General features: G+C 42.0%; 1 protein-coding gene across 7 annotated transcripts; it reads right to left on the bottom strand.

Moving 5' to 3' along the window:
- Positions 1–14: 14 nt before the first annotated feature.
- LOC118372373 (ATP-dependent RNA helicase DDX3X-like) lies at positions 15–24,406 on the bottom strand. Of its 7 annotated transcripts, none has more exons than XM_052499545.1 (18): positions 24,087–24,406; positions 14,996–15,047; positions 12,918–12,968; positions 12,315–12,362; positions 10,966–11,290; positions 10,721–10,828; positions 10,461–10,560; positions 10,089–10,224; positions 9,791–9,987; positions 8,850–9,010; positions 7,454–7,598; positions 7,068–7,212; positions 5,034–5,084; positions 4,065–4,246; positions 3,719–3,836; positions 3,449–3,602; positions 3,197–3,327; positions 15–3,024 (listed from the first exon to the last, which is right to left on the bottom strand). In XM_052499545.1, the coding sequence occupies exons 1-18, from the start codon at positions 24,129–24,131 to the stop codon at positions 2,939–2,941; spliced, it is 2,235 nt and encodes a 744-aa protein (XP_052355505.1). In that variant the 5' UTR covers positions 24,132–24,406; the 3' UTR covers positions 15–2,938. The 7 variants fall into 7 exon arrangements, with proteins under 7 accessions (XP_052355505.1, XP_052355506.1, XP_052355508.1 ...); XM_052499546.1 differs by having other exon boundaries at positions 12,315–12,359; XM_052499548.1 differs by lacking the exon at positions 5,034–5,084.
- Between the last annotated feature and the right edge of the window lie 2,515 nt (positions 24,407–26,921).

The raw sequence follows: 26,921 nt of genomic DNA, 5'->3' as shown, positions 1-26,921 counted from the left end.
TATACAAAAGTTGGTTAAGTATTTGCAAGTCAAAACTTTTAATTTTGGTAAAATCATACAATAAATGCACAGGTGTTTTCTCGTGCAGTGCACAGCCTCTAAACTAGTACATAAAGCAAATACAAACTAGTGGGCGACTCAGTGGCGTTCAGGGGAGTGTCTGGCCAGCCGAAAGCTCTCCAACCTCTCCTCTCTGCAGCTTCACATTTCCATTCATACGTTTCATCCAAACCTTTACTTTTCAGACTGTCAGCCAATGTTACTGTAAGACTCACCACACACTCCACAGAACACACACAGAGGCCCAAATATGCAAATACAACAGAGCCACATGTTTTCTTTCTTTAAGATTGCCATGTGCCAGACATTTGCTGGGGGAGGGAAGAAAACCCTCAAAAACAAGGAAAAGCTAATTGAATTGGAGAGAATCTGGACACTTCTTGCACTGGTACAATATTTTTTAGAAAATGTTATCACTTTTATCCAAACCTTGGCATTGGTTGTTTCAAATTTTGTTCGCCAATTAAACGTTAAGGTTGATTAGACGGTGTGGCCAGTACTACTAGAAGTAACAGGTGTGGATTTTGATTTGAGTCCAATATGACTGACATTAAAAAGCTCACACTACCCCGAAAAATATAAATTTCCACGCATACCGGTGACATTCAACATTCAAGTGCCAGTGTTTTTGTACTGTCTTTTGGTCAAGTTCCTTAAACTATCACTTTAGGCTTATAAAAATAAATATTTCTCAAAAATGCTTAATAAATTACACAAACTAGCAGCAAAAGTAGAATCTAGTAATCTGTGTGCAAATAGCTCAATTCTCAGACTGCTACTGAACTAACACCTGGTCCCAAATAAATCCTGGTTTAAATAGTGATAACCCTTCCCCTTTCGTAAACAAGCTGCGTTTTTCACAATCTCCTCACACAAAATTCGGAAGCTTTAAGGACACGCACTCAAGACATTTATATAAAACTCTAGATGTGCAATAAAATGTTTTTTTGAAAACTTGATGGCTGTTAAGTAACATCACAAAGGGGCCTAGACCTAACTTAGGTAGCACCATTCAATCTTAAATTAACACAATACTGTCAGTGCATCTGCTTCATAACCACTTATTAATTCAAAATGTCAAGGCACGACAGACACACTGAGAATATATACCGATTGCACTTAAAATGCCATTTTCTAGCCAACCTATATAAGGAGGAAGCCTGGATGCCAGCTATAGTAGTAAACTGGCCAGTGGTTTTACATAATACATCAAGGCGGCCCAACCCTACAAAGGGAAGAATAGCTGCATTGGTTCTGTGTCAGAATGAAGGATAGATAAAGCACCCCGTCTTTGGCCGGGTCGCGTGGGCTAGATTCACCAGCCAGGATACACAGGAAAACCACATTGCCTCTTAAAATGGTGCACTGGTAAATAAACTGCACTTTCCATCACCCTTTGCTACGTGTGCAATTTAGTTTGCTCGCCTGTACATTGCTGACCCTTAACTTCTGACCTTCCTACGCTCTCCGAGGAGGAAGAGCTTGTGTCTTTAAACAGTTAACCCGAGAATGTCCTTCGGATTCGAACGCAGCTTGAAAAAGAGAACTAAATTAAAAGGTGTAAGAGAACGACATTTTGTAATGAAATAAAAGCCTGCTGCAGAATTTCCTTTTGCATTTTTTTTTTAAACTCCTTGACCAAAAAACAACAACACTTGCATGCGTATTTCATCCCAGGATGGCCTTGACAAAAAGCAAAGCCACCCAGGTTACTGTGTGGTCCTATGGCAACCATTCAAACTTCACTTTCTATATGTCAAGTGCTGTTTTAGAATTGACAATTTTAAGAAACATTCTCTCAGAAGGATGGATATTTGTCAATTGCCATCCTCAAATGTTTAAGTAAAAAAGCTCAATCAAAAACTAAATTCACCCACCAGGCAGCTAGAAGTTGCTTCACTAGGTGCCACAATGCCAAGTCAATTTGTTAGTGGGGAACTGAACTTTGAGCATCGACTTGCTCAAATAGCTTGTATGTATGAACATACCATTTAAATATTATATTTTAAAATCGTACAACTGGAATGGCTCGTTTAGTGAAGACTACCATATTCCTCTCCAGGATAGAGTGAGCGAAAAATATTTTGAACTCTTTTTTTCCTTGAAGTGCACTTTCGTCACACAAGGGTTTGAAAACCTATAGCGGAATTCTCATTGGATGGCTGCAACATGCGGTCGGAGCTAGTTTGAGCCATCAGATTACCCCTGTGACAAATTTGAAGCTCAAATGGACAAATGACTCACTCAAAAGTAATGTCATCTCAGTGTTTGCCAAGGTTGGATATTTAGTTCAAGCTTATTTTGCTTTCCTTCCGAATAAAATAACAAAACCACATTTAAACCCCAAAACAAAAAATATATAATTTAGTTCGTTGGCCAGGTTTTAGCCAGTTATGACGCTTAAAAGAAAATACAGATAAAACAATCTAATTGTTAAAGGCACAGTACATTTACAAACAAATGATCCTCAGTTTGTTTTGTTACAAAGAAAGAAAAAGCAGTTATCGTGAAAGAAAAAAAAGAACTGCAAGTCCCAAAATCCTAAATACGTTATAGTCACTTCGGGCGGCCACACGATGATTCCAGAGCCTGGCGGTGCCATGTTTCTTCAGGAATCGCTCAGTGGCTCCAGCTTTCCTCTTGGTCAGCTGTCCTCTCGGTCCCCCGTCTCTCAGCTCCATTTTTTGGATAAGCGATCAGAGAATCACAGCTGGTAATGTACTGCAGTCTGTTTGGAAGCTACACAGGGGTTTATATAGTCTGGCTTAGGTTACACATGTGGTTTCCTTATCAGTGAGTTTGGCGTGGCGCGACCCACTGCGATGGTAGGTGGGGGGTGGGGGGGTGTAGGTAGATGGGGATAGGGTTGGAGGGATGTTTAGTTGCCCCACCAGTCCACTCCCCCCTGATGAGTGTAGTTTCCTCCATAGCCGTCACTGGTGTAGAAGTTGCCTCCAAAGCCACCTGTGATGTGGGGGGAGGGGTCAGGACAGTGTTAGGAGAATTAGGACTGTGTGGAGCATGGTTGGAATTAAACACTAACTCTTGGACTTGTGTCCTAAGAATTGTGGGATAGACCAACAGTAATATTTATACCCAAATGTTGCTCCAGTGTGAGGTTTTAACTGATATTTACCGCCGCCACCGAATCCACGGTTTCCTCCATGTCCACCGGGCTGGCGTCCACCACGACCCCCGAACCCTCCAGTGCTGCCGCCGCCACTGGTCTGACGGTAGTCCCTGGCTCCGAAGCCACCAGAGGTGAACCTAAACAGAGAGGATGAGTCCGTGATTAAGAGAGTGAAACATCTCTAAACCCTGGTACTTCTGCTCCTTTATGTAGGAGTGTGTGTGTGTGTAAGCATGTGATGTGTGTGTGTGTGTGTACCTCTTGGAGCGTCCGCGGGTGTTGCTCTTGTGCTGGTGTTCATAGGCCAGGCTCTCCAGCCAGGAGGGTACTTCCTGTTTGGCCTCCACTAGGATGTCCAGAAGGTCCTTGGTGATGTTGCCATTCTTATCGTTGAAGAACGACGTGGCCAGACCTGGGAAAGGAGAGGGTTCACCATGTTACAGTCAAATAGTTATCTAAATAAAATAAATGTGCATTACGTGTCGTTGAGTGGTGAGTTGAGAGTTCTTGAATGTTGTAGAGGCTTACCCAGGTTGCCTACACGTCCAGTACGGCCAATACGGTGGACGTACTCCTCTATATCGCTGGGCAGGTCAAAGTTGATGACGTGCTTGACATTGGAGATGTCCAGGCCACGGGCAGCCACCTGGTACAAGAGACCGAATTCAACTATTGGCCGCCTTGTTGGAACAGAAGCATGTTAGCCCCCTTTTTAAATGACCCCAACATGCAACCATATTGCAAAACAAACACCAGGCCTTGAACAGTATTGAACAAAGAGCTAGTGTGTTTGGCTTTAGCATTTGTCAACCAATATATTTTACCTGTCACAGAGCTGTAGAATTCAAACCAAAATGTCAGCTTGCAGACTCACCGCCGTGGCGACCAGGATGGGGCAGCGTCCCGAGCGGAACTGGTGCAGAGCCTCCTCTCGGTCCCTCTGGGAGCGGTCACCATGAATACTGGTGCAGGCGTAACCCTCACGGTACAGGAAGTCCTCCAGGGCATCCGCTCCCTTCTTGGTTTCCACAAACACCAGCGTCAGAGAGTTCTTACCTGGGGAGGAGAAGGATGACCGGTGAGTCACTGCTTAAAAATGTTCAGATATACAGAATCTATTTCTAACAGACATGGCCTCAGTTTCTGATATGGGAGGCTTAGCGTCAGGTCTATTCGTGCCATTTCTATCTGCAACGTTCAGCGCTTGCTCAGTACCCTCCTAAACGAGCCCCAGGGGAGACATTACAGGTATGGAAACAGCATCTACCCACTACCCCCTGTGGGAGTAGGAGAAACACCCATTGTGTTGCTAAGAAATGGAAGCTCTGGCAAAGAAAAGCTGCATATCTAAAGCTGTGTCGGGCTACTCTACAGTGAGTCGTGATGCATGATGACCAGAGGGCTTCTTCAAAATGTTTAAAATGTTACAGCCCATCCAGATGAGATATGTTTGAACATGTTTCTCCGTCTGGTAGAATAGTGGATCATGTTATTGATTTTTCTACCTGCAGTGAACATTTTGCAAGCTGCCGTGGCCATCATAACAAAAGCATATGTGTAGGAAATGGCAAACGGTTGCAGTAGCAAGCAGGATGTGGGCTAAACAAATCAACCCCCCCCCACACACACACAAAGGAGACAACACCCTTCAAAACAGTTTATGACCTCACAATGACAACCACACTAGATGGCTGATCAGAACCAACGGGACCTTCTCGCCTGGACACAAATGGATGACTACTATGGGTAACCAATACAGGCCAAGCAATAAATCAATAAACTGAAATATGAAATGAGATACAAGCTTCTACATCCACTTTAGTAATAATAAATTCCTACTTACCAGGTTTCTCTATGTTTTCACCTGCATTGTCCTGAACTTCGCTCGGAATGACTTTGGATAAAACCAAACCCGATGATAAACTCATTGCAGTTTCAACAGTTCATAAGTGACATTAAAAGGGGGAGGCTAGCCAACAGAGATCAGAAAACCCAATGGCCGCCATTAACTTCTTGAGGTATAGGGGGCAGCATTTTCCCTTTTGGATAAATAGCGTGCCCAATTTCAACTTCCTGCTACTCATGCCAAGAATATAAGAAATGCATATTATTAGTATATTTGGATAGAAAACACTGAAGTTTCTAAAACTGTTTGAATCGTGTCTGAGTATAACAGAACTTACGTAAGCAGGCAAAACCCCGAGGACTAACCGCTCAGATTTTTGTTTGTTTTTTTGAAGTCTGTCTGTTCAGTGAGTTCTCATTGGGAAACAATATTTTTAGGCACTTGTTCTCAGTTCCTACCACTTCCACTGGATGTCACCAGTCTTTGGAATTTGGTTGAGGTTATTCCTTTGTGCAATGAAGAAGTACGGCCATCCAGGAAAAGGGTAACGCTGTTGAGAGTTGGCCAAGACTTGAAAAGTAGCGTTAGTTTCCTCTCGTCCTCTATTGAAAACAGATAGACCCGTCTTCAATTTGATCGATTATTAACGTTTAAAAATACCTAAAGTTGTATTACAAAAGTATTTTGAAATGTTTTGGCAAAGTTTACAGTTAACTTGAGATATTTTGTGGTGACTTTGCACAAATTGGAAGTCGTTTTTTTCTGGATCAAACGCGCCAAATAAATGGACATTTTGGATATATATGGACGGAATTAATCGAACAAAAAAACCATTTGTGATGTTTATGGGACATATTGGAGTGCCAACAAAAGAAGCTCGTCAAAGGCAAGGCATGTTTTATATTTTATTTCTGCGTTTTGTGTAGCGCCTGCAGGGTTGAAATATGCTACTCTTCGTTTACTGCTGTGCCATCATCAGATAATAGCTTCTTGTGCTTTCCCCAAAAAGCCTTTTTGAAATCTGACTTTGGCTGGATCCACAACGAGTGTAGCTTTAATTTGCCATCTTGCATATGTGATTTAATGAAGGTTTGAATTTTATAGTATTTTATTTGAATCTGGCGCTCTGCATTTTACCTGGTAATTGGCCAAGTGGGATATTTGCATCCCCCTATCCCAGAGAGGTTAATGGTACCAACAAGTTCCAATACGACCTCATTATTAGAATGTTATTGTTGAGGAACATTTGGTGCCAACATGGAGGATGGTTTCCTGAACTCTGTGTGTACATGGCTCTGCATAGGAGTAACTGGGGGTTGGGGATACTAGGCAGGGTCAGTTTATGATATCCAACATACCTAAGCTAGAGTACAAGTCTTCACCTCATATCTGACCCTATGACACTACCAACACTGGGTCACGTTCAACACACAAAAACTGCCCACTGAACAAAACCCAGGCTTATGACCATCTGAAAGAACAGAATACCTAATGCAATCAATACTAGACCCTCACAGCTGAATGGTTACCCATCTTCTAAGATCTATAGCTTACATCTGACAAGCTTTAAAATCAGGAACTAGCCAAGTGTTAGGGGCAGGTGGAATCTGCTGGGAAGATGTCCTATCAAAGACATGTCTGCATATTCAATCAATGATTAGCTTCAGGATTTAGTTAGATTTGAATAAAGACAGCTGATGTTGGGAAATCATGCCGTTGCAGATTCCACCTAGCCCAACTGATCAAGTCAACATATTCATAAGACACAGAGGGGCTATTCAAACACAGGGTTTCTCAACTCCAGTCCTCAAACAACCACTGTCCACACAGGTTTTAATTTCAACCAATCAAAGCTTCCTTCAGATAACTCAATGCCCTTACCAACCACATATCAATGTATGTAGAACACAGTGAGCGAGTCCCCAGGATGAGCTTTGAGAAACCCTGCACTACAAGTAAAAGTTCCAGTAAGTAACACACAGGGACAGGAGAGGGGGTTGAGCCAGCGACAGGTATAGTCCAGGTAGTTACCTGTAGCATTGAGCAAGTCCAGGAGGAAGGACCTCTTATCACCGTCCTCCACCCACACCACCTTCTGGGTGATGTTCTCAGAGGTGGAGCCCACTCTTCCCACCGCCAGGAAGATATACTCCTCCAGGAAGTCACGCGCCAGGATCTGACCGAGGGGTTTGTGTTATTGTTGTGGAGCCAACATGGAGGACAGTTTATTATATGTGTGTGGAAAGGTGGGTTAATACACCATAGAGAGGACATATGGCAAATAACACCTTTCCTCATTAAGCACAATACTTTTGACAAATACATAAGCAATTGTGGGGACTGGAGTGTAAGAATTATTGTCTATGTACCATGATCTCTTTATGAAAGGGAGTTGAACACCATGTGGGTGTGAGTACCTGGATCTCCTTGGGGAAGGTAGCGCTGAACATCATGGTCTGACGGATGCCTTTAGGGGGCATGGTGTCCTGCTCCACGATGCGTCTGATCTGGGGCTCAAAACCCATGTCCAACATCCGGTCAGCCTCATCCAGCACCAGATAACTAACAGAGACAGGGTCAGGGACTGGCTGTAGACCTGTTTTCCCATCATAGTCGCATGGGTATGTAGGATTCCTTTCCTGTCCAGCAGGCCAATTCAACTAATCAATAGTCTGATAAGCTGCATCAGGAAATTTAGAGCTGGGCTACGCAATATGGTCTCAGCTCTTGCTTGCACTCTGATGGACGAGGTGGAATGAATCATATTGCCCACATGTACGCAATTCATCTAGAGCTCCATTTGCACAGGGCTAGTATTACTAGAGAACATTGGTTATGTAATTATTACCCCAGAATGTCTTATTCCAGAGGATGATTCAGATGGGTTAAGTTTATTTCCCCAAACTGCCCCGTAATTAATTATTTTCCTACTCAATAAATTGACAGTTATGACGGAAACCTGGAGGTTTTTATTCTAGGTGTGAAGATATATTTCAACATGTCCAGGTGACAACAGGCTACACTGATAACTAGAGCTTAGCTCCCAAGTTTCTAAACTATACCAAGCCAGCTTTAGATTGAGGAAGTACAATCATAAGGGTATTTTAGCGTTCTGCAGTAGAAAACGTCCTTAAAAGGCCCCCATTCCACAGATGCGAGCTAAATAGCAGACTTGCGATGCATTTTTCGGCTATGGATGAGAAAGGGAAGTCATTTCCAAAAGTTTAGCTACGTTGTAATGCTGCTTTGCGATCTATTAACAGCAAGTGTTAAGATTAAATATGCACAAAAAAACCCACATTCAATTAATTGCCACAAAACGTATAAACAAAAGCATTCACTGAAAGTTGGTACATGTAGGCCCTTCATACATACACTTAAAAACCCATCTAAATCAGTTATTGTTTCTTGCTCAAACCATGAGCAACGCCTGTCAAACTCAAGACATTTCTCTCAAAAGACAGGGCTATCGAGTCGCACATGACTAGTATTATCAGAGTACTTTGGAGATGCTAGATTTTTCCAGCTGGATTTACTACTCTCCTGCTACTTAAAAATGACAGACATGGAAGATTTGGACAGGACTTAAATCACAGATGGGAATTATGTGAACAAATCACCACATCTCCCCCAGTAAAACTAACCCAATACAAATAAGGCTTAGGTTATTAATCTAGGTAAAGTGCCTAGTGACTGGGCCCTGGGGCTTTGTAACTTGTCTACACCTTTCAAAAACAATGAAGTCAAGAACCAGACGCTATGTCTGGGACAGCTCAGTCTGCCAGCAGTCCAGCATGTTGGAAGTCTACTCACTTGCAGTAGTCGAGGCCGATCTTGCCCCTCTCCATCATGTCCACCAGGCGTCCAGGTGTAGCCACCAGCAGGTGACAGCCTCGCTCCAGGTCTCTGATCTGCTGGCCAATGTCAGCCCCTCCGTACACCACACAAGGACGCACACGGGACCGGTATGCAAACTACAGCAGGAGAGAGGGGTGGAAGAGGGTGAATACAGGGTACAGAGATGGAGAGAGAAGCGAGAGGGGGAATACAGGGTACAGAGATGGAGAGAGAAGCGAGAGGGGGAATACAGGGTACAGAGATGGAGAGAGAAGCGAGAGGGTGAACACAGGGTACAGAGATGGAGAGAGAAGCGAGAGGGTGAATACAGGGTACAGAGATGGAGAGAGAAGCGAGAGGGGGAATACAGGGTACAGAGAGCGAGAAGCGAGAGGGTGAATACGGGGTACAGAGATGGAGAGAGAGGCGAGAGGGGGAATACAGGGTACAGAGATGGAGAGAGAAGCGAGAGGGGGAATACAGGGTACAGAGAGCGAGAAGGGAGAGGGGGAATACGGGGTACAGAGAGTGAGAAGGGAGAGGGGGAATACGGGGTACAGAGAGCGAGAAGGGAGAGGGGGAATACGGGGTACAGAGAGCGAGAAGGGAGAGGGGGAATACGGGGTACAGAGAGAGAAGGCAGGGAAAGGGACAAGGGAGGAGAGAGAAAGGAGAACACAAACAATGATTGTGTGTTACACTGCAGTTCCCTAATACCAACCGTGGCTGGTTGGCCGTCAACACAAAAACAGAGACAAAGAGATAGAGGCCCACTGGCAGACCGCTACCGACCTAGCTGGTATTGATGCTGATGGGATATCTGTCCCCTCTGTGTGTGTGGTCACATTGCGTGGGTGTGTCAAGCATTTTGCTACACCCGCAATAACATCCCAGGTGAGAGGAGGGCAGTTGCTTACCTTTCTGGCCTCTTCATAGATCTGCAGGGCCAGTTCTCTGGTGGGGGCCAGGACCAGAGCGAGGGGGTACTGCTTACGGCGACCATACTTTCCATTGTCCTGTCCTCCAGACTTCTGGGCAGCGAGGGCTTCTCCTGGGCCTTCAGTGTAGATCTGACTCAGTACAGGCAACAGGAACGCAGCAGTCTTACCGGAACCTGAGAGACCACAGTTTATATTAGTTGTCGTAAGTCATATCTGCATATAGCTCTCCAGACCAATCCAATTTGAAGTGGTTCTAGTTCGCTCTGGTTCTAACCTGTCTGGGCGCAGGCCATCAGGTCCCTCTTATTCTTGATGATTGGAATGGCGTACTTCTGGACCGGAGTGGGCCGAGTGTAGCGGGTCAGGGCAATGTTACTCATGATGATCTCTCCCATCTCCACGTCTTGGAACTCAAATATGAAGACAAACCAGTCACTCAAATGAACACCAGACAGCTTTCACGCAACTCTGTTTCAGAGGGGGGGGGGGTATGTGCAGGGGGATCAACAGCACCACAAGCTGCTCAGTAGAGCCCATGGGAAACGCTTCTGGTTTTGAAGAATACTAACAAAATGCTGACTAATAGGACATGAGGGTTACTGGATCTGAAACAGGGTTATTTGGCTAGAATTACTTGGGGACTCACGCTGTCAATGTGATGGGGGCAGTTTTGGCCAGTGGCCTCAACGGGAATGTCGTCGTAATTGTCAAAGTTAATCCCTGTGTTGCCACCAGCGAACAGCTCCCTGGGGAGAAGCAGAAACACTGAAGGTCAGGAAAGTGACAGAAAAAGGTCTACGTGACCATTTTAACGAGAGGGGATGTTGATAAAGTTACATTGGTAACTCCTCATTATTGAAATATCATTAGTATGCAGAAAGGGGGGTAGGTTAGGTTACTACTCACTGTTCCAGGCGCTCATTGGCCTGAGTGGGTTTGGACCAGTCCTCGTCATCCCTGGACTCCTCCACCCAGCGGCTGTTTCCACTGCCTCCAAACCCTCCACGCTGGTAACTGTCAAGCATAACATAACCACAGGGGTCAGGAAAGCTAGCTTGCTAATGAGTTGCCTCATGGTACAGCACAGAACTCTTGAGGAACCTGAAAACTGCTGGCTAAGGGCTTGGGAGTGAATTCTCTAGTCTTCTCACCTTCCTCGGGGTACACTCCCGCCGTTGTTGAAAAAAGCAGACTTTCCCCTGTCGGGACGTGCGCCGAAGCTGGTGTAGGCATCTTTAGTCGTGTTCCAGCCGCCGCCATCTTTGTTGTCGTAGACTCCAAACATGCCGGCATTCTGCATAGGCTGTACCGGGTTGTAGGACCCGCCCCTTCCGCCACGGAAACCTCCACCCCCCCTGCCCCTCTCCATGCGAGGCGGGCCACTGTTGTACCTGTTGCCCCCATTCATGCGGTTGTCGTGGTAACCATTCTGCACAAAGCCATTGTTGCGTCCACCGTCCCAACCGCCAGGCGTATCTTGGGTAAAAACAGAAAGGAAATCGAGGGGAGACATGTTGACTCCCAATGTACAATTGGGTTTCCTCCTCACACGCAGTCAATACAATACATTGTTTATTGGGCCATTTGCAGATATTCTTTAGTTGTTGCTGTCACAGTACCCAATCTCAGACACCACAGGCTGGGAGCAACACAGGGGCAGCGGCAGAGCAGCACCCCTAGAGCACTTAGAGGTTGTGCCTTGCTCAAGGGCACAACGGTGGTAGGCAGTAATGGACCCTATAGGAAGAGAGATTTGGACCAAGTAGGCCTGGTTCCATTTCAGCCTCTAACTACTTCCCCTTAGCCTTTCTATGTTAACAGATTAGAACGACCTGGATGGCTGTAAGAAATGTGTTGAGGTCCTTTAGAGCTAGTAGGAGTTAGGGGCACAATGGAACCACGCCCTTCTTGGTTCCTTTGGCTTTAACATCCCAGATACCCACCACTTATTACCTCATGGATCCTCTGAAAAGGGAAATACTTAAATTAAAAAAGGACCTGGCTTATTTTCCCACTAAACAATGCACAAGCCATACAAAACAGTATACACAAGTCAATAATTTGGCTCATGAACTAGGGTCCCGATTAAGGAACATTTGTTATGTAAGCAGCATTAATTTGCTAATACCTACCACTTTCAATTCCACAAATAAATAGATACATTGCAATTAAGCAGTATGTTGGAATGACATAACTAATGGAGGCTGTTTTTTGTTTGAACAAAATGTAAGCATGTGAGCGGATGCCAACACCCTTAATGCAGGAAAAAGCCAGTCATGTCTTCATTTCACCCATGGGAATGTGGTTTTAAAGATTTAATTTGAGAGCCTCCAGTCCCCTTGTCTAAATGCACGTGGCCTTGTTTTCTAATCGAATTGAGTGAGACCACTGTTCTGGTAGGCAATTTAATTAAAACATGCAGAATAAAATAAAGACAACATTTAAAATAAAAAACGCCAGAGCTTCCCTCAGCCAAAGAGCGGACTGTAAAGGGACTTACAGCTTCCTGGTGCCATTGACAAGGCGCTCGGTCTAGAGAAAGCATCTGCTGCAAAAAAAAAAAAAGCGTCATGGGGGGGAGCTTCATGATGAAAACATGCTGCCGATGTACTGCGAATGTTGGCCAGTAAGAGCAGGGAAATGGAGTGGTTGATGGTTTGTCAACGCAGTTCCCAGATGCTGTCACAAAATGGACTCCAGGACATTGGATATGCACGGTTTTGTGTCCGTCTTTCCGTAGTGTCTTTTGGGATGAGAAAAACAAGCGGCTGGCTATATAAGATGGGGATTCTAACGCAACCTTTACGCCACTGTTTCCAACTAGTGGAGAAAAGCAATACAGTCGGGTCACCCTCTAGCTGACCTTGTCCCAGCCCAGCGAGAAGAAATTGTCAAGATAAAACTAAAGCTAATTGTCTGAGTTTTTTTTTTAAAGGGAATTTCACAACATTGTTGCTAGCTCAATTAATTTTGTGAAATGTTTATTATGGGCCACTACAATGCATTATGGCATTCTTGACCACTAGGGGGCCAGGGCATTTTTACGGTGTCCAACTGGCATACCTCATAGAGGTGGTACTGTTGATGGGGGGACGACACTTACCATTTTTGGAAGCCTCTTGGTTCCGTAAATGAGGTGGAATGTAACAGGTCCCTAGAGAGACAGACTTGTGAACACAAGGGAAGTACTGTACACAAACACGTCAAAGGTCTAATGGGTTCCTAGTCTTATTCTAGGGATGTCTCAATCCCTTTAATTTAATAGGGATTAAGTAGCCTATCTGGCCTGTTTGATTAAACAAACAAATTGGAAAACTGTCTTGTATCTCAAATGAGGAAACTGAAAACTTAAATGGCGTTTATGCGATTTCATAAATGATAAGAGCATGAATTTGCTAAAAACAAACAAGTGAAATTAAAATAACTTGATGGCATCTTATACCTAAATGAACCTAGTAATACACTGATGGAAATGTGAGTCAGTCCCAATAGTTTAAAGCTCCCTACTCTAGTCTCTTTCCCACAAAGGCCAGGGATGTCAGGAATGGGATGTTTCGTGGGCCTTTGATTGGACAGTAGAGGTTGACCGATTAATCGGAATGGCCGATTAATTAGGGCCGATTTCAAGTTTTCATAACAATCGGGAATCGGTACTTTTGGGCGCCGATTAAAATACATATAATAATTATACCTGTATTTAACTAGGCAAGTCAGTTAAGAACACATTCCTATTTTCAATGACAGCCTAGGAACAGTGGCATAACTGCCTTGTTCAGGGGCAGAAAGGCAGATTTTCACCATGTCAGCTCGGGGGAGCCAATCTTGCAACCTTACAGTTAACTAGTCGAACGCAATAACGACCTGCCTCTCTCTCGTTGCACTCCACAAGGAGACTGCCTGTTACACGAATGCAGTAAGCCAAGGTAAGTTGCTAGCTAGCATTAAACTTATCTTATAAAAAACAATCAATCATAATCACTAGTTAACTACACACGGTTGATGACATTACTAGATATTATCTAGTGTGTCCTGCGTTGCATATAATCTGACTGAGCATACAAGTATCTAAGTATCTGACTGAGCCGTGGTAGGCAGAAGCAGGCGCGTAAACATTCATTCAAACAGCACTTTGGTGCGGTTTCAAATCAGTTTGACGGCAGCTCTTCGTTGTGCGTCAAGCACTGCGCTGTTTATGACTTCAAGCCTATCAACTCCCGAGATGAGGCTGGTGTAACCAAAGTGAAATGACTGGCTAGTTTGCGCGCGCTAATAGCATTTCAAACGTCACTCGCGCTGATCCTTCTAGCCGTTACCCATTGCTCTGCATGGGTAACGCTGCTTCGATGGTGGCTGTTGTCGTTGTGTTGCTGGTTCGAGCCCAGGGAGGAGCGAGGAGAGGGATGGAAGCTGTACTGTTACACTGGCAATACTAAAGTGTCTATAAGAACATCCAATAGTCAAAGGTTAATGAAATACAAATGGTATCGAGGGAAATAGTCCTATAATAACTACAACCTAAAACGTCTTAACATGAGTCTTCAATATTCCCAGGTAAAAGGAACGACCAGCTTTCATATGTTCTCATGTTCTGAGCAAGGAACTGAAACGTTAGCTTTCTTACATGGAACATATTGCACTTTTACTTTCTTCTCCAACACTTTGTTTTTGCATTATTTAAACCAAATTGAACATGTTTCATTATTTACTTGAGGCTAAATTGATTTTATTGATGCATTATTTTAAGTTAAAATAAGTGTTCATTCGGTAGTTGTAATTGTCATTATTACAAGTAAATAAAATAAAAAAATTGACCGATTAATCGATATCTGCATTTTTGGTCCTCCAATAATCAGTATCGGCGTTGAAAAATCATAAAATCTGTCGACCTCTATTGGACAGTACCAATAATTTATCTGCAGTTTCCTGCAGAACACTAACTCAGCTCGACTTCAGACCACTTCTAAGGTCTGAAAACACCTGACAAGTTTTTGACTTTGGGGTATGAATTATCCATTAAAAAGGCCACCTGCGGGGAGGGTTATATTCAGTCCTTGAACCACCCAATGGCCCCGAAGGAAAGGATAAGAGTGAGGGCCGCTTCAGACCAAGTGATCATAAAAGAAAAGAATCACCATAACACAACCTAGATGTCCTTAGGCTCAAAGAGTAGAGATCACTTACTGCCAGTGCCTCCACCCTGCCCATCAGCATTGTTCAAGCCTAGGACAGCAAGCTGAAATAGAAAATTAAAACATACAGTTAAGTACTACGGTAAACACTGTTACGGATAAATGTATTTCTAAACATGCATATAGGACAGTAAGCCGCAAGACAAAGGGTGACAAACTGGGTAACGCTCCATCTATAGATGCTCTACAGTAACATTTAAACTAACCCTAACACTTATCCTAATCCACACCAGCAGTTGCATATCAACAGATGGTCACACTACCCAAATAAAGTGACAAACTGTTGATCTCCAGAAAGCAGAAAGACATGAATATCCCTTATACTACAGTGCTTCCCCCATTATACATATGTGAAGCAGGGAACTCCCCTGTCCAGTTGTTGCCCCCCCACCACAATCCGATTACAGAAAGTTTCAATTGTACACTTTGCAGAGCAGTCTACCATGGGTGTACCGTTGCAAGCAACAAAAGATACTTTCTTGCAAGGCAGACACTCAACTGCCAATAGGCTAGATCAGGGCTGCACAACCCTCTTCCTGGAGATCTACCGTCCAACTCTAATTTAACACACCTGATTCTACCATTTAGCTGCTCAACAAGACCGTAACCTCTTAAGACTAGGCCTCAATTACTGCCCCCTTTGGAGGAAGTGCGTGCCCATAGTAAACTGAAAATATTTTTTCCCCAAAATTGCTAATATATGCATATAATAATTATCATTGAATAGAAAACTATAGTTTCTAAAACCGTTTAAATGATGTCTGTATGTAAAGCAGAACTCTCAGGGCAGCTATTCTCCCAAACTCTTTCTTGTCAAGAGAAAAGTTGGGTCAACTTTGAAGTCATCGCCCCCACCCTTCCCAGTATGTATGTGTTCAGTGCGATGCCTGCTTTCAAATGGCGCGTTCATTGTGAGAATCCCGCGAGCCCTCGTCGTTTGGCGGGCGAAAATGTTAGTGTCACTCAAATACATGCACTATTGCGCGCGGCCGATTTGGGGCACGTTCTTTTCCAAGTAACAGCAATTGAAGGCGGTTTGTCTGTTCGCGCTGATCATTGTTTTACATGTTAAAAACATCATAAAGCTCGATTCTGCACATAGTTTGACCAGTTTAGTCGACATATAATATGTAAATTTGAAGTTTTGATGCGCAAGAGTGCGGGACCAGAAGTCATTTTGGGTGCATTTCAGCTGAAGCTATTAGCATATGCTAATACAGAGACACACAACGTGAAACCAAACGATGTATTGGGTATGACTCCTAAGTCTTCTGATCGAAGAACATCAAAAGGTAAGGGAATATTTATGTGGTTATTTTGGGTTTCTGTGGACTCCAAACGTAGAGGAGACATACTGCTAATATCTGAGCGCCGTCTCATTGTATAGCCAGTGAACGAATTCTGTAACGTTAAAAATAAATGTAATACAGCGGTTGCATTAAGAAGAAGTGTATCTATGTAACTATACGTAGAACATGTATATTTAGTCATGTTTATTGCTTGTTATCTGACGTTATCTGTCGGAGCTATCATTTCTCCGGACATTTGAGTAGCATTTTTTGAAATGTCGTCATTGTAAACAGAGATTTATGGATATAAATGGCATATTATAATAATAATAATAATAATAATAAATGCCATTTAGCAGACGCTTTTATCCAAAGCGACTTACAGTCATGTGTGCATACATTCTACGTATGGGTGGTCCCGGGAATCGAACCCACTACCCTGGCGTTACAAGCGCCATGCTCTACCAACTGTGCTACAGAAGGACCATATTATTGAGGGAAAAAAAATGTATTGTGTAACATGCACTATTACTGTCATCTGATGAAGATTTTCAAAAGGTTAGTGAATTATTTATTTTTTAATCCTGCTTTTATAATTTTATATTTTCTGGGACAAAATGGCTGCCTCTCGTCTTTTGTTTCGGTGGTGGTCTAATATAACTATGTGCTATGTTTTCGCCGTAAAACATTTTAGAAATCTGACTTGCTGGGTAGATGAACAAGGTGTTTATCTTTCATTTGAGCTATTGGACTTGTTAATGTGTGGAGGTTAAATATTTCTCAGAATATTTTTTTGCATTTTGCGTTATGGTAATGAGCTTGAGCCGTAGTCACGATACCGGATCCGGGATGGGTCGCCGCAATAAGTTAACAAGCTGAATCAGATGTGCTAAATTTGGGTTGGACTGAAAACCTACAGGACTGCAGATATCCAGGAAGAAAGTTGGTGAAAAGGAATACAGACCCAAAACTAGGGTGTTCGGTGAGGGAGAAATAATGGACCAATGTATAAAAAAAAAAAATAAAAAATTTTTAAAAAAAAATGTTTTATTTAAACTCTGTAAACAAATCAGTTTTCACTCAAATAAAAACGTATAGCATTTTTTAAACAAAGTATCAGAGCTGTTACCCAATGTCCAAAAATCCAAATATACTTTATGGAACACTATAATAAAAAAGTGGACACCCCTTCAAATTAGTGGATTTCAGCCACACCCGTTGTTGACAGGTGTATAAAATCAAGCACACAGCCATACAATCTCCATAGACAAACATTGGCAGTAGAATGGCCTCACTGAAGAGATCAATGACTTTCAACGAAGCATCATCAAGTCAGTTCGTTAAATTTCTGGCCTGCAAGAGTTGCCCCGGTCAACCTTAAGTGCTGTTATTGTGAAGTGGAAACGTCTAGAAGCAAGTGGTAGGCCACACAAGCTCACAGAACAGGACTGCTGAAGCACATACAAATCTGTTCTCGGTTGCAACACTCACTACAGAGTTCCAAATTGCCTCTGGAAGCATCAACACAAGTACGGTTAGTCGGGAGCTTCATGAAAAGGGTTTCCATGGCCGAGCAGCCGCACACAAGCCTAAGATCCCCATGCGCAACGCATCGGCTTGAGTGGTGTAGAGCTTGCCTCCTTTGGACTCTCGAGCAGTGGAAACGCGTGCTTTGGTTTGATGAATCATGTTTCACCATCTGGCTGTCCGATGGACAAATCTGGGTTTGGTAAATACCAGGAGAACACTACCTGCCTGAACGCATAGTGCCAACAAAGACTTAGTGGAGGCGGCATAATGGTCTGGGGCTGTTTTTCACTGTTTGGGCTAGGCCCCTTATTTCCAGTGAAGGGAGATCTTAACGCTACAGCATACAATTACATTTTAGATGATTCTGTGCTTTGTGGCAACAGTTTGGGGAAGGCCCTTTCCTATTTCAGCATGACAATGCCCTCGTGCACAAAGCGAGGTCCATACATAAATGGTTTGTGGAGATCGGTGTGGAAGAACTTGACTGGCCTGCACAGAGCCCTGACCTCAACTCTTTGGGATGAATTGGAACGCTGACTGCAATCCAGGCCTAATCACCCAACATCAGTGCCCAACCCAAATGCTTGTGGCTGAATGGAAGCAAGTCCCTGCAGCTATGTTCTAACATCTAATGGAAAGCCTTCCCAGAAGAGAGGAGGCTGTTGTAGCAGCAAAGGGGGGGGACCAACTCCATATTAATGCCTATGATTTTGAAATTAGATGTTGGGCGAGCAGGTGTCCATATACTTTTACATTTACATTTAAGTAATTTAGCAGACGCTCTTATCCAGAGCGACTTACAAATTGGCCATATAGTGTACGTTATTTGACTAGTAGCTTTCTGTGATACAGTTCAGACTTAGTGAGAAGTGTGTGTTGGGTAACTGTGTGGGAATGCTGAGAAGTGTGTGTCTTAAGCCTTCCGCATGCCTTCGGCAAGCCGAACGAGTGTGCTCATATATTCCCTTAACCTTTTAGGGATAGGGGGCAGCATTTTCACTTTGGATGAATTGCGTGCCCATAGTGAACTGCCTCCTACTCTGTCCCAGATGCTAATATGCATATTATTATTACTATTGGATAGAAAACACTGACGTTTCTAAAACTGTTTGAATTATGTCTGAGTATAACAGAACTCATAGGCAAGGCAAACTTCCAAACAGAAAGTGGAAATTCTGGGGCTGTTTGATTTTCAACTCCTCGCCTATTCACATCCCAAAAATATATGGATCTGTTCGCACTTCCTACGCCCTCCACTAGATGTCAACAGTCAGTAGAACGTGGAATGAAACCTCTAGTGTGATGTGGGACCGGATGACAGCTATTTGAGTCACTGGTCTGGCAGAATGCCAGTTCCTGGTTACGTGCAGTACTCATTATATGCCTTGCGTTCCAGTACTCTGTAGACAAAAACGAATGATCCGGTTGGAACGTTATTGGATATATATGATATCATCCCGAAGATTGATTCTCTACTTAGTTTGACCAGTTTATTCGACCTGGAATTTAACTTTCTGAAGTATTCGTCCGAGTTCGCCTGGACCAGCGCCAGCTTTTGGACATGTGAACTAAACGTGCTAGCAAACGTAGCTAACAGGACACTAGTAATGGACATTATTGAACAAAACAAAGATTTGTTGCAGAACTAGGATTCCTTGCACTGCATTCTGATGAAAGATCATCCAAAGGTAACGGGAATATTTATGATGTAATTTCATATTTCTGTTGACTCCCAACCTGGCGGAGAAATATATTTACGTCTGAGCGCCGTCTCAGATTATTGCATGGTATGCTTCTTTTTTTTTTTTTATAAAATAAAAATCTGACAGTGGTTGCATTAACGTCTTCAGTCTACCCTCTACTTTTTTGAACATTCTGTTAAAAATCGCGCAACATTTCAGCGCCCTGCGACTCATGCCAGGAATATAGTATATGCATATGATTAGTATGTGTGGATAGAAAACACTCAGACGTTTATAAAACTGGTTAAATCATGGCTGTGGCTTTAACAGAACGTGCGTTTTATTGAAAAGTGCAGGAAAATCTGATCACTGAAAGTGGAAAAATATATCCATCCGCCGCTTCAACCCATTGTTATGGGCGAAAGACATTAAATATGGCTGAGGTTGCAGTACCTACAGCTTCCACACGATGTCAACAGTCTTGTCATTTGCCTAGGATTTGTTTCTTGGTCAAACGAACAAGAGACAGGCCATTTATTCCGGTCTCCGACCGGATATTTTGGTTGAGAAATACACCGACAGTATTTCAAGATGGAGCCCTATATTTGATCGCTTATTAACGTTTACAAATACCTAAAGTTGCATTACAAAAGTATTTCGAAGTGTTTTGTGAAAGTTTATCGTCGACTTTTTGAATTTTAAAAAATGACGTTACGTTATGAAGCGCTATTTTTTTTCCGTTTATCAGACAGACTACATAGAACGATATCTAGGCTATATATGGACCGATTTAATCGGAAAAAAAGACCCAATAGTGATTATGGGACATCTAGGAGTGCCAACAAAGAAGATGGTCAAAGGTAATGAATGTTTTATATTTTATTGTGCGGTTTGTGTAGTGCCGAATAAGCTATCAGATAGCTTCTCATGCTTTCGCCAAAATTTTTTTTTTTTTTAAATCTGACTTGTTGCCTGGATTCACAACGAGTGTAGCTTTAATTCAATACCCTGCATGTGTATTTTAATGAACGTTTGAGTTTTAACTAATACTATTAGCATTTAGCGTAGCGCATTTGCATTTCCAGAGCTCTAGATGGGACGCCTGCTTGCCAGGTAGGAGCAAGTGGTTAAGAACCAGTGTATCTTTAATTATATGTAAAACATGTATCTTTCATCAAAGTTTATGATGAGTATTTCTGTTATATGACATGGCTCTCTGTAATTACTCCGAATATTTTGGAGGCATTTCTGAACATGGCGCCAATGTAAATCGAGGTTTGTGGATATAAATATGCATATTATCGAACAAAACAAATGTATTGTGTAACACGATGTCCTATGAGTGTCATCTGATGAAGATTATCAAAGGTTAGTGATTCATTTTATCTTTGGCTGGGAAAAATGGCTGTGTTTTTTTGGATTTGGTGGTGATATAACAAATATATATGTTGTATTTTCGCTGTAAAACATGTTAAAAATCAGACACGATGGGTAGATTAACAAGATGTTTATCTTTCATTTGCTGTATTGGACTTGTTAACCTGTTGAACCTAGGGGGCACTATTTTCATTTTTGGAAAAATAACATTCCCAAAGTAAATGGGCTATTTTGTCAACAAGATGACAAGATGCTAGAATATGCATATAATTGACAGCTTAGGATAGAAAACACTCTAAAGTTCCCAAAACTGTAAAAATATTGTCTGTGAGTATAGCATAACTGATATTGCAGGCGAAAGCCTGAGAAAAATCCAATCAGGAAGGGAAAGAAAAATCTGCGTTCCTAAGCGTCCCTATTGAGCAGTGAATGAGATATCAACCAGATTCCTCTTTCTATGGCTTCCCTAATGTGTCTAGTGTCACAATACATAGTTTCAGGCTTTTATTTTGAAAAATGAGCCTGAACGTCAACATTGCGTCAGTGGTCAGCTGGAGTCTCTCAGAGTGTTTTGTGCCTAAGAGACAAATGTGGCCATTGTTTCCCTCTTTCCTACTAAGAAGCCACCCATCCCGGTTGATATCTAATAGATATTTGAAGGATTGATTATAAACAACGTTTGTCGACATTATGGAGCTAATTTGGAATATTTTTCGGCGTTGTCGTGACCGCAATTTCCGTTCGAATTCTCAGCCAAACGTGAAAAATTAACGGAGTTATTTCAGCTACAAAAATAATCTTTTTGGAAAAAAGGAACATTTGCTATCTAACTGGGAGTCTTGAGTGAAAACATCCGAAGCTCAAAGGTAAACGATTTAATTTGATTGCTTTTCTGATTTTCATGACCAGGTTGCCTGCTGCTAGCTAGGCATAATGATATGCTAGGCTATCGATAAACTTACACAAATGCTTGTCTTGCTTTGGCTGTAAAGCACATTTTCAAAATCTGAGATGACAGGGTGATTAATAAAAGTTTAAGCTGTGTTTCAATATATTTCACTTGTGATTTCATGAATATTTTCTAGTAATATTTATGTCCGTTGCGTTTTGCTAATTAGTGTCAGTTAATGGCAACGCTCCCGGATCCAGGATGGGTAGTTAAAAGAGTTCATGTGTGAAAGTTCCATATTTCAAAAAAATATTTTTGAATTTCCCGTGCTGCCTTTTCAGCGGAATGTTGGGGGGGGGGTCCGCGTCCTAGACAGGTTAAAAGAACATCGCTTAAAAACTAGAAAATAAATAAGCAATAGTACCTTTGTCCATCTTGAGACACCATAGCCAGAATACACCTGGCCAAAATAGACACCTCAAGAAATCTGTAAATCATTGAGGTCGTTGCCAAAGACGTGTGCCCCCCTTTTCCCCATTTTTTTTCATCTAACAAATCATTTTGGTGCATTATTTCTAAAGTGAAAAATATTACTCTCATTGGAATGTCACACTTCATTGAATAATCCATACTGCTGAGCATTCACAGACGAAGGGGCGTGAACAGCCAGGGGGGAAAAACTGGCTGAAAACAAAAATGAACAAAAATGTAACACTGTTGTTATAATAAATGCACAAACTGTTCCAAATGATTGTGGATGAGAAGCATGCAGACACCATTAGGCTGTGTGTGAGTGAGTGTATTAAATATGTAATTTGCATAAAGTAGTGTAAAAAGTTGAAAGCTAAGTTCATAAATTGTTTCAAATTTTTGCCAACTCAGTCTGGTATAAAGCAATTATATCTGTTAATGACCACCCTACTTTCAATTGGGCTTAAATTACAGTAATTATGTATTCTGGTTTGCATATGAAGTGCCTAATTTGCATAACAGCATTTTAAGTTAATCATTTATTGCTTTTATTTGAATAATCTCTATTCTACATCAGCCCTGAAAATATCCTAACAGTATGACCACCCTATCTGTAAATATTGGACAATATGTGTTTCATTTAAGAATTCAGAGAAGTGATTTGGTGCCATTATTGAATAGGGGTTGACAATGACCTGTCTGACCTTTTTAGATCACTTGAACATTTGATATTAGCAATGGTAAATCCTATCATCAGGAAATAAAGTATTGTGTGTTCATGAGAAGCTTCTCTAAGTCATGGAATACAAAGTGTAACACCAGAACGAACCATAGCTTGATTTCGTTCCCTAACCCTACGAAAACACTCCAATTACAGAGTTGGACTAGATTCTTCTCTGCTCAAATATATATACTGCTACCGAAGTTCTTCCCCTCGAGTCCTTTGCTTTAACAGACAAATACAGGTTATCAAGGAGCGTGACCAACATGGCTCAGAGGTCTTATTTCCTGTGTCAAAATAAGTTGGCCCCCACCAACCCAACATCCTTTCACACTGCCAAGCACATGTCAAATATGCATCTGCTGACTATCAGAAAATGTCATGACAGCTTACTAATTATGTTTGGTCAAACATGGAAGATGAAACCTTATTTAAAATAGACAAATGTTGCATTTGCAAATGCAGTTACAGCAAGACTCACTTTTATAATGCTTCCAAACCAAATTAATGGGTGTTTTCCTGGATACTGTCGGCTGGACTAACGTTACAGGTGACAAAAACTGGATGACTTAACAATGACAGGTTCTTTAACATGCAACAAAATCTATAGCACAACACAAACCCAAACAGTGCATTCGTTGCTAGCCAGCAACTGTGCAAAGCATAAACACGCTTTGTTCATTCGGGAATAAAACAATGTGACAGTGACGCAGAAGAAAATGTTGCCAGCTAGCTTTCATGTTAGCGTACGTACCTAACGCTAACTAGAGGCCAAACTAGCAAGCAGGCTAACAATCAGCTCAAGTGAATAAATGCAATATATATATATTTTTTAATGTCACCAACATTGAACATAGGGGTTAGATTGCATGTCTTAGAGGTATAGTTAAGGATCAACCCAATTGTGAGAAATACTGCATTGTTGAACGTGAAGCATCGTCACCAACCATTATCACCCACCGGCCTCCATTTTACCCAGAGATTAGACAACACACGCAGTTACAGCTAGCGAACAAAGCTAATCAGCTAGCTTGGTATCCACGACTGCATTTTCTGACTCGTTCTACTCATTCCGACGTGTTATAGACATGAACACAAATAAAAAAGAAATACAGAAAACTCACCTGCTGTTCTAGACCGTGTAAATTTTCGACGGCCACATGACTCATAACTAAAGAATATTGAGGAAAAATGTTGTCGTCGAGAAGGGATCTCTTTGTTTGCCGGTTTGTCGACGTCCCTTAGATTTCGCTCGTCTTTTCTTATTTTGTCAATTTCCAAATGAATGAACCTTGAAGATACAGTTGATATATTATATTACTGTAAATTATTTTTGCTTATTTTCATGACACTATAGTTAGGTGGTCAAAAGCCTTTAAAACCGACACCGCTTACTAACTGGTGGTGGTGCGTGTCGTGGTGTAATGGAAGCTAGAAGCAGGAACCCAGAGCGTGATTTTATTGGTTGAGACAACCACAAAGAGCAGAGGACATTGCGCATATCACGACATTGTATCACCCTTTCCAAAAAGTTTTTAAAAGTCTGGCTACATTTGTATAATTTGCTGGACTATCTAATATTCAATTGTGATGTAGAATATCGATATCGTCATAATTGAGTTAAAGATATAAAGATATATGACAATCAATACCTCATACAGTATCAGTCAAAAGTTTGGACATACCATTAATTTAAGTCCTTTATTTCTTCCTATTTTGTCCATTGAGGACAAATACTGAAAACATCAAAACTATGAAATAATGGAATCATGTATTAAAGTGTTAAACTCAAAATATATTTTAGATTTTTCTAAGTAGATAAAAACTGGCGCACAACCAGAATAATAGTTTGTGTGGAGGTGCTGACTAACGGCGAATAAACTATAAACTATCAAAATAAAATTAATCGCACACTCTATGTATAATCTCCCAGCAATTTAATGGGTATTTACCAACGTTTCGCCATCACTGTGCCTTCCTCAGGTTAATGTCATGAATTATTGAACCAGGTTATGAAGACACACTGCAATTAGTGTAACCAATGAGTGAGATTTTTCAAAGTAGCCACCCTTTGCCTTGATGACAGCTTTGCACACTCTTGGCATTCTCTCAACCAGCTTCACCTGGAATGCTTTTCCAACCGTCTTGAAGGAGTTCCCACATATGCTGAGCACTTGTTAGCTGCTTTTCCTTCACTCTGCAGTCCAACTCATGCTAAACCATCTCAATTGGGTTGAGGTCAGGTGATTGTGGAGGCCAGGTCATCTGATGCAGCACTGCATCACTCTCCTTCTTGGTCAAATAGCTCTTACATAGCCTGGAGGTGTGTTGGTTCATTGTCCTGTTGAAAAACAAATGATAGTCCCACGAAGCGCAAACCAGATCAGATGGCATATCGCTGCAGAATGCTGTGGTAGCCATGCTGGTTAAGTGTGCCTTGAATTCTAAATCACTGACAGTGTCACCAGTAAAGCACCCCCACACCTCCTCCATGCTTCATGGTGGGAACTACACATGCAGACCAAAGGACAGATTTCCACCGGTCTAATGTCCATTGCTCATGTTTCTTGAACCAAGCAAGTCTCTTCTTCTTATTGGTGTCCTTTAGTAGTAGTTTCTTGGCAGCAATCAGACCATGAAGGCCTGATCCACGCAGTCTCCTCTGAACAGTTGATGTTGAGATGTGTCTGTTACTTGAACTCTGTGAAGCATTTATTTGGGCTGTAATTTCTGAGGCTGGTAACTCTAATGCACTTATCCTCTGCAGCAGAGGTAACTCTGGGTCTTCCTTTCCTGTGGCGGTCCTCAGACTGCACTTGAAGAAACTTTAAAAGTTCTTGAAATGTTCCATTTTGACTGACTTTCATGTCTTAAAGTAATGATGGACTGTCATTTCTCGTTGCTAATTTGAGCCATTCTTGCCATAATATGGACTTGATCATTTACCAAATAGGGCTATCTTCTGTATACCCCCCTACCTTGTCACAACACAACTGATTGACTCAAACGCATTAAGAAGGAAAGAAATTCCACAAATGAACTTTTAACAAAAGTTTATCTTCAGGCTGTATCACATCCGGCCGTGATTGGGAGTCCCATAAGGCAGCACACAATTGGTCCAGCGTCGTCCGGGTTTAGCCGGGGTAGGCCGTCTTTGTAACTAAGAATTTGTTCATAACTGACTTGCCTAGTTAAATAAAGGTTAAATATATATATATATATATTTTTTTTTAACAAGGCACACCAGTTAATTGAAATGCATTCCAAGTGACTACCTTGTGAAGCTGGTTGAGAGTGTGCAAAGCTGTCATCAAGGCAAAGTTTGGCTATTTAAAGAATATAAAATATAAAATGTATTTTGATTTGTTTAACACTTTTACTACATGATTCTATGTGTCATTTCATAGTTTTGATGTCTTCACTATTATTCTAAAATGTAGAAAATAATCAAAATAAAAACCCTGAAATGAGTAGGTGTGTTATATTTGTTAATAAAACATTTTTGAAGGAAGCCTTTTAATCAATCACCAACCTACTCTTTTTGTAGTATTCCCCTGCTGTTTCAAATTGTGACATTCTGCTGTTTCAAATTGTGGCTACTGTACTGACACTCCTTGTTATGTGAATGCAGGGTCCCAAAATGTAGGTGTCCTGAAGTCTCTGCCAGGAGTTCTGGACTTCTATGGCACAGGAGGTAGTGTGCATGGTGGATGCATCAAAAACATTAAGGTCACTGGCTCAAGGTTTTCCTGGCTGCATTGGTTTTAGTCAGATAGGCCTGGACACTGGTGCTGATAATTCTACATTCATGACTTTGACTGGGCAAGGAACTTTGACTTTGTTATATTAGGTAGAGATCAAGGAATGGATGACAGCTGTAAAGTCTCATTATGTCAACACCACATCCCCTTTGCCTTTCTAACAGTCCTTGGGAGAATCTCAATTGCAATTTCTCGCCT

Source organism: Oncorhynchus keta, chromosome 37 (assembly GCF_023373465.1).
Source record: "Oncorhynchus keta strain PuntledgeMale-10-30-2019 chromosome 37, Oket_V2, whole genome shotgun sequence".
Classification (NCBI taxonomy): domain Eukaryota; kingdom Metazoa; phylum Chordata; class Actinopteri; order Salmoniformes; family Salmonidae; genus Oncorhynchus; species Oncorhynchus keta.
Note: the sequence above shows the minus strand (reverse complement) of the source record. Positions and strands in the feature narration are given on the sequence as shown.

What these genes read in the sequence shown, in the direction of transcription:
- LOC118372373 (XM_052499545.1), bottom strand. Translation starts at nt 24,131, where the DNA reads ATGAGTCATGTGGCCGTCGAAAATTTACACGGTCTAGAACAGCAG. An exon ending in GCCAATGAGCGCCTGGAACA is followed by an intron (nt 10,561 to 10,720) that starts GTGAGTAGTAAC and finishes GCTTCTCCCCAG; the next exon opens with GGAGCTGTTCGCTGGTGGCA. An exon ending in ACCCGCGGACGCTCCAAGAG is followed by an intron (nt 3,328 to 3,448) that starts GTACACACACAC and finishes CTCTCTGTTTAG; the next exon opens with GTTCACCTCTGGTGGCTTCG.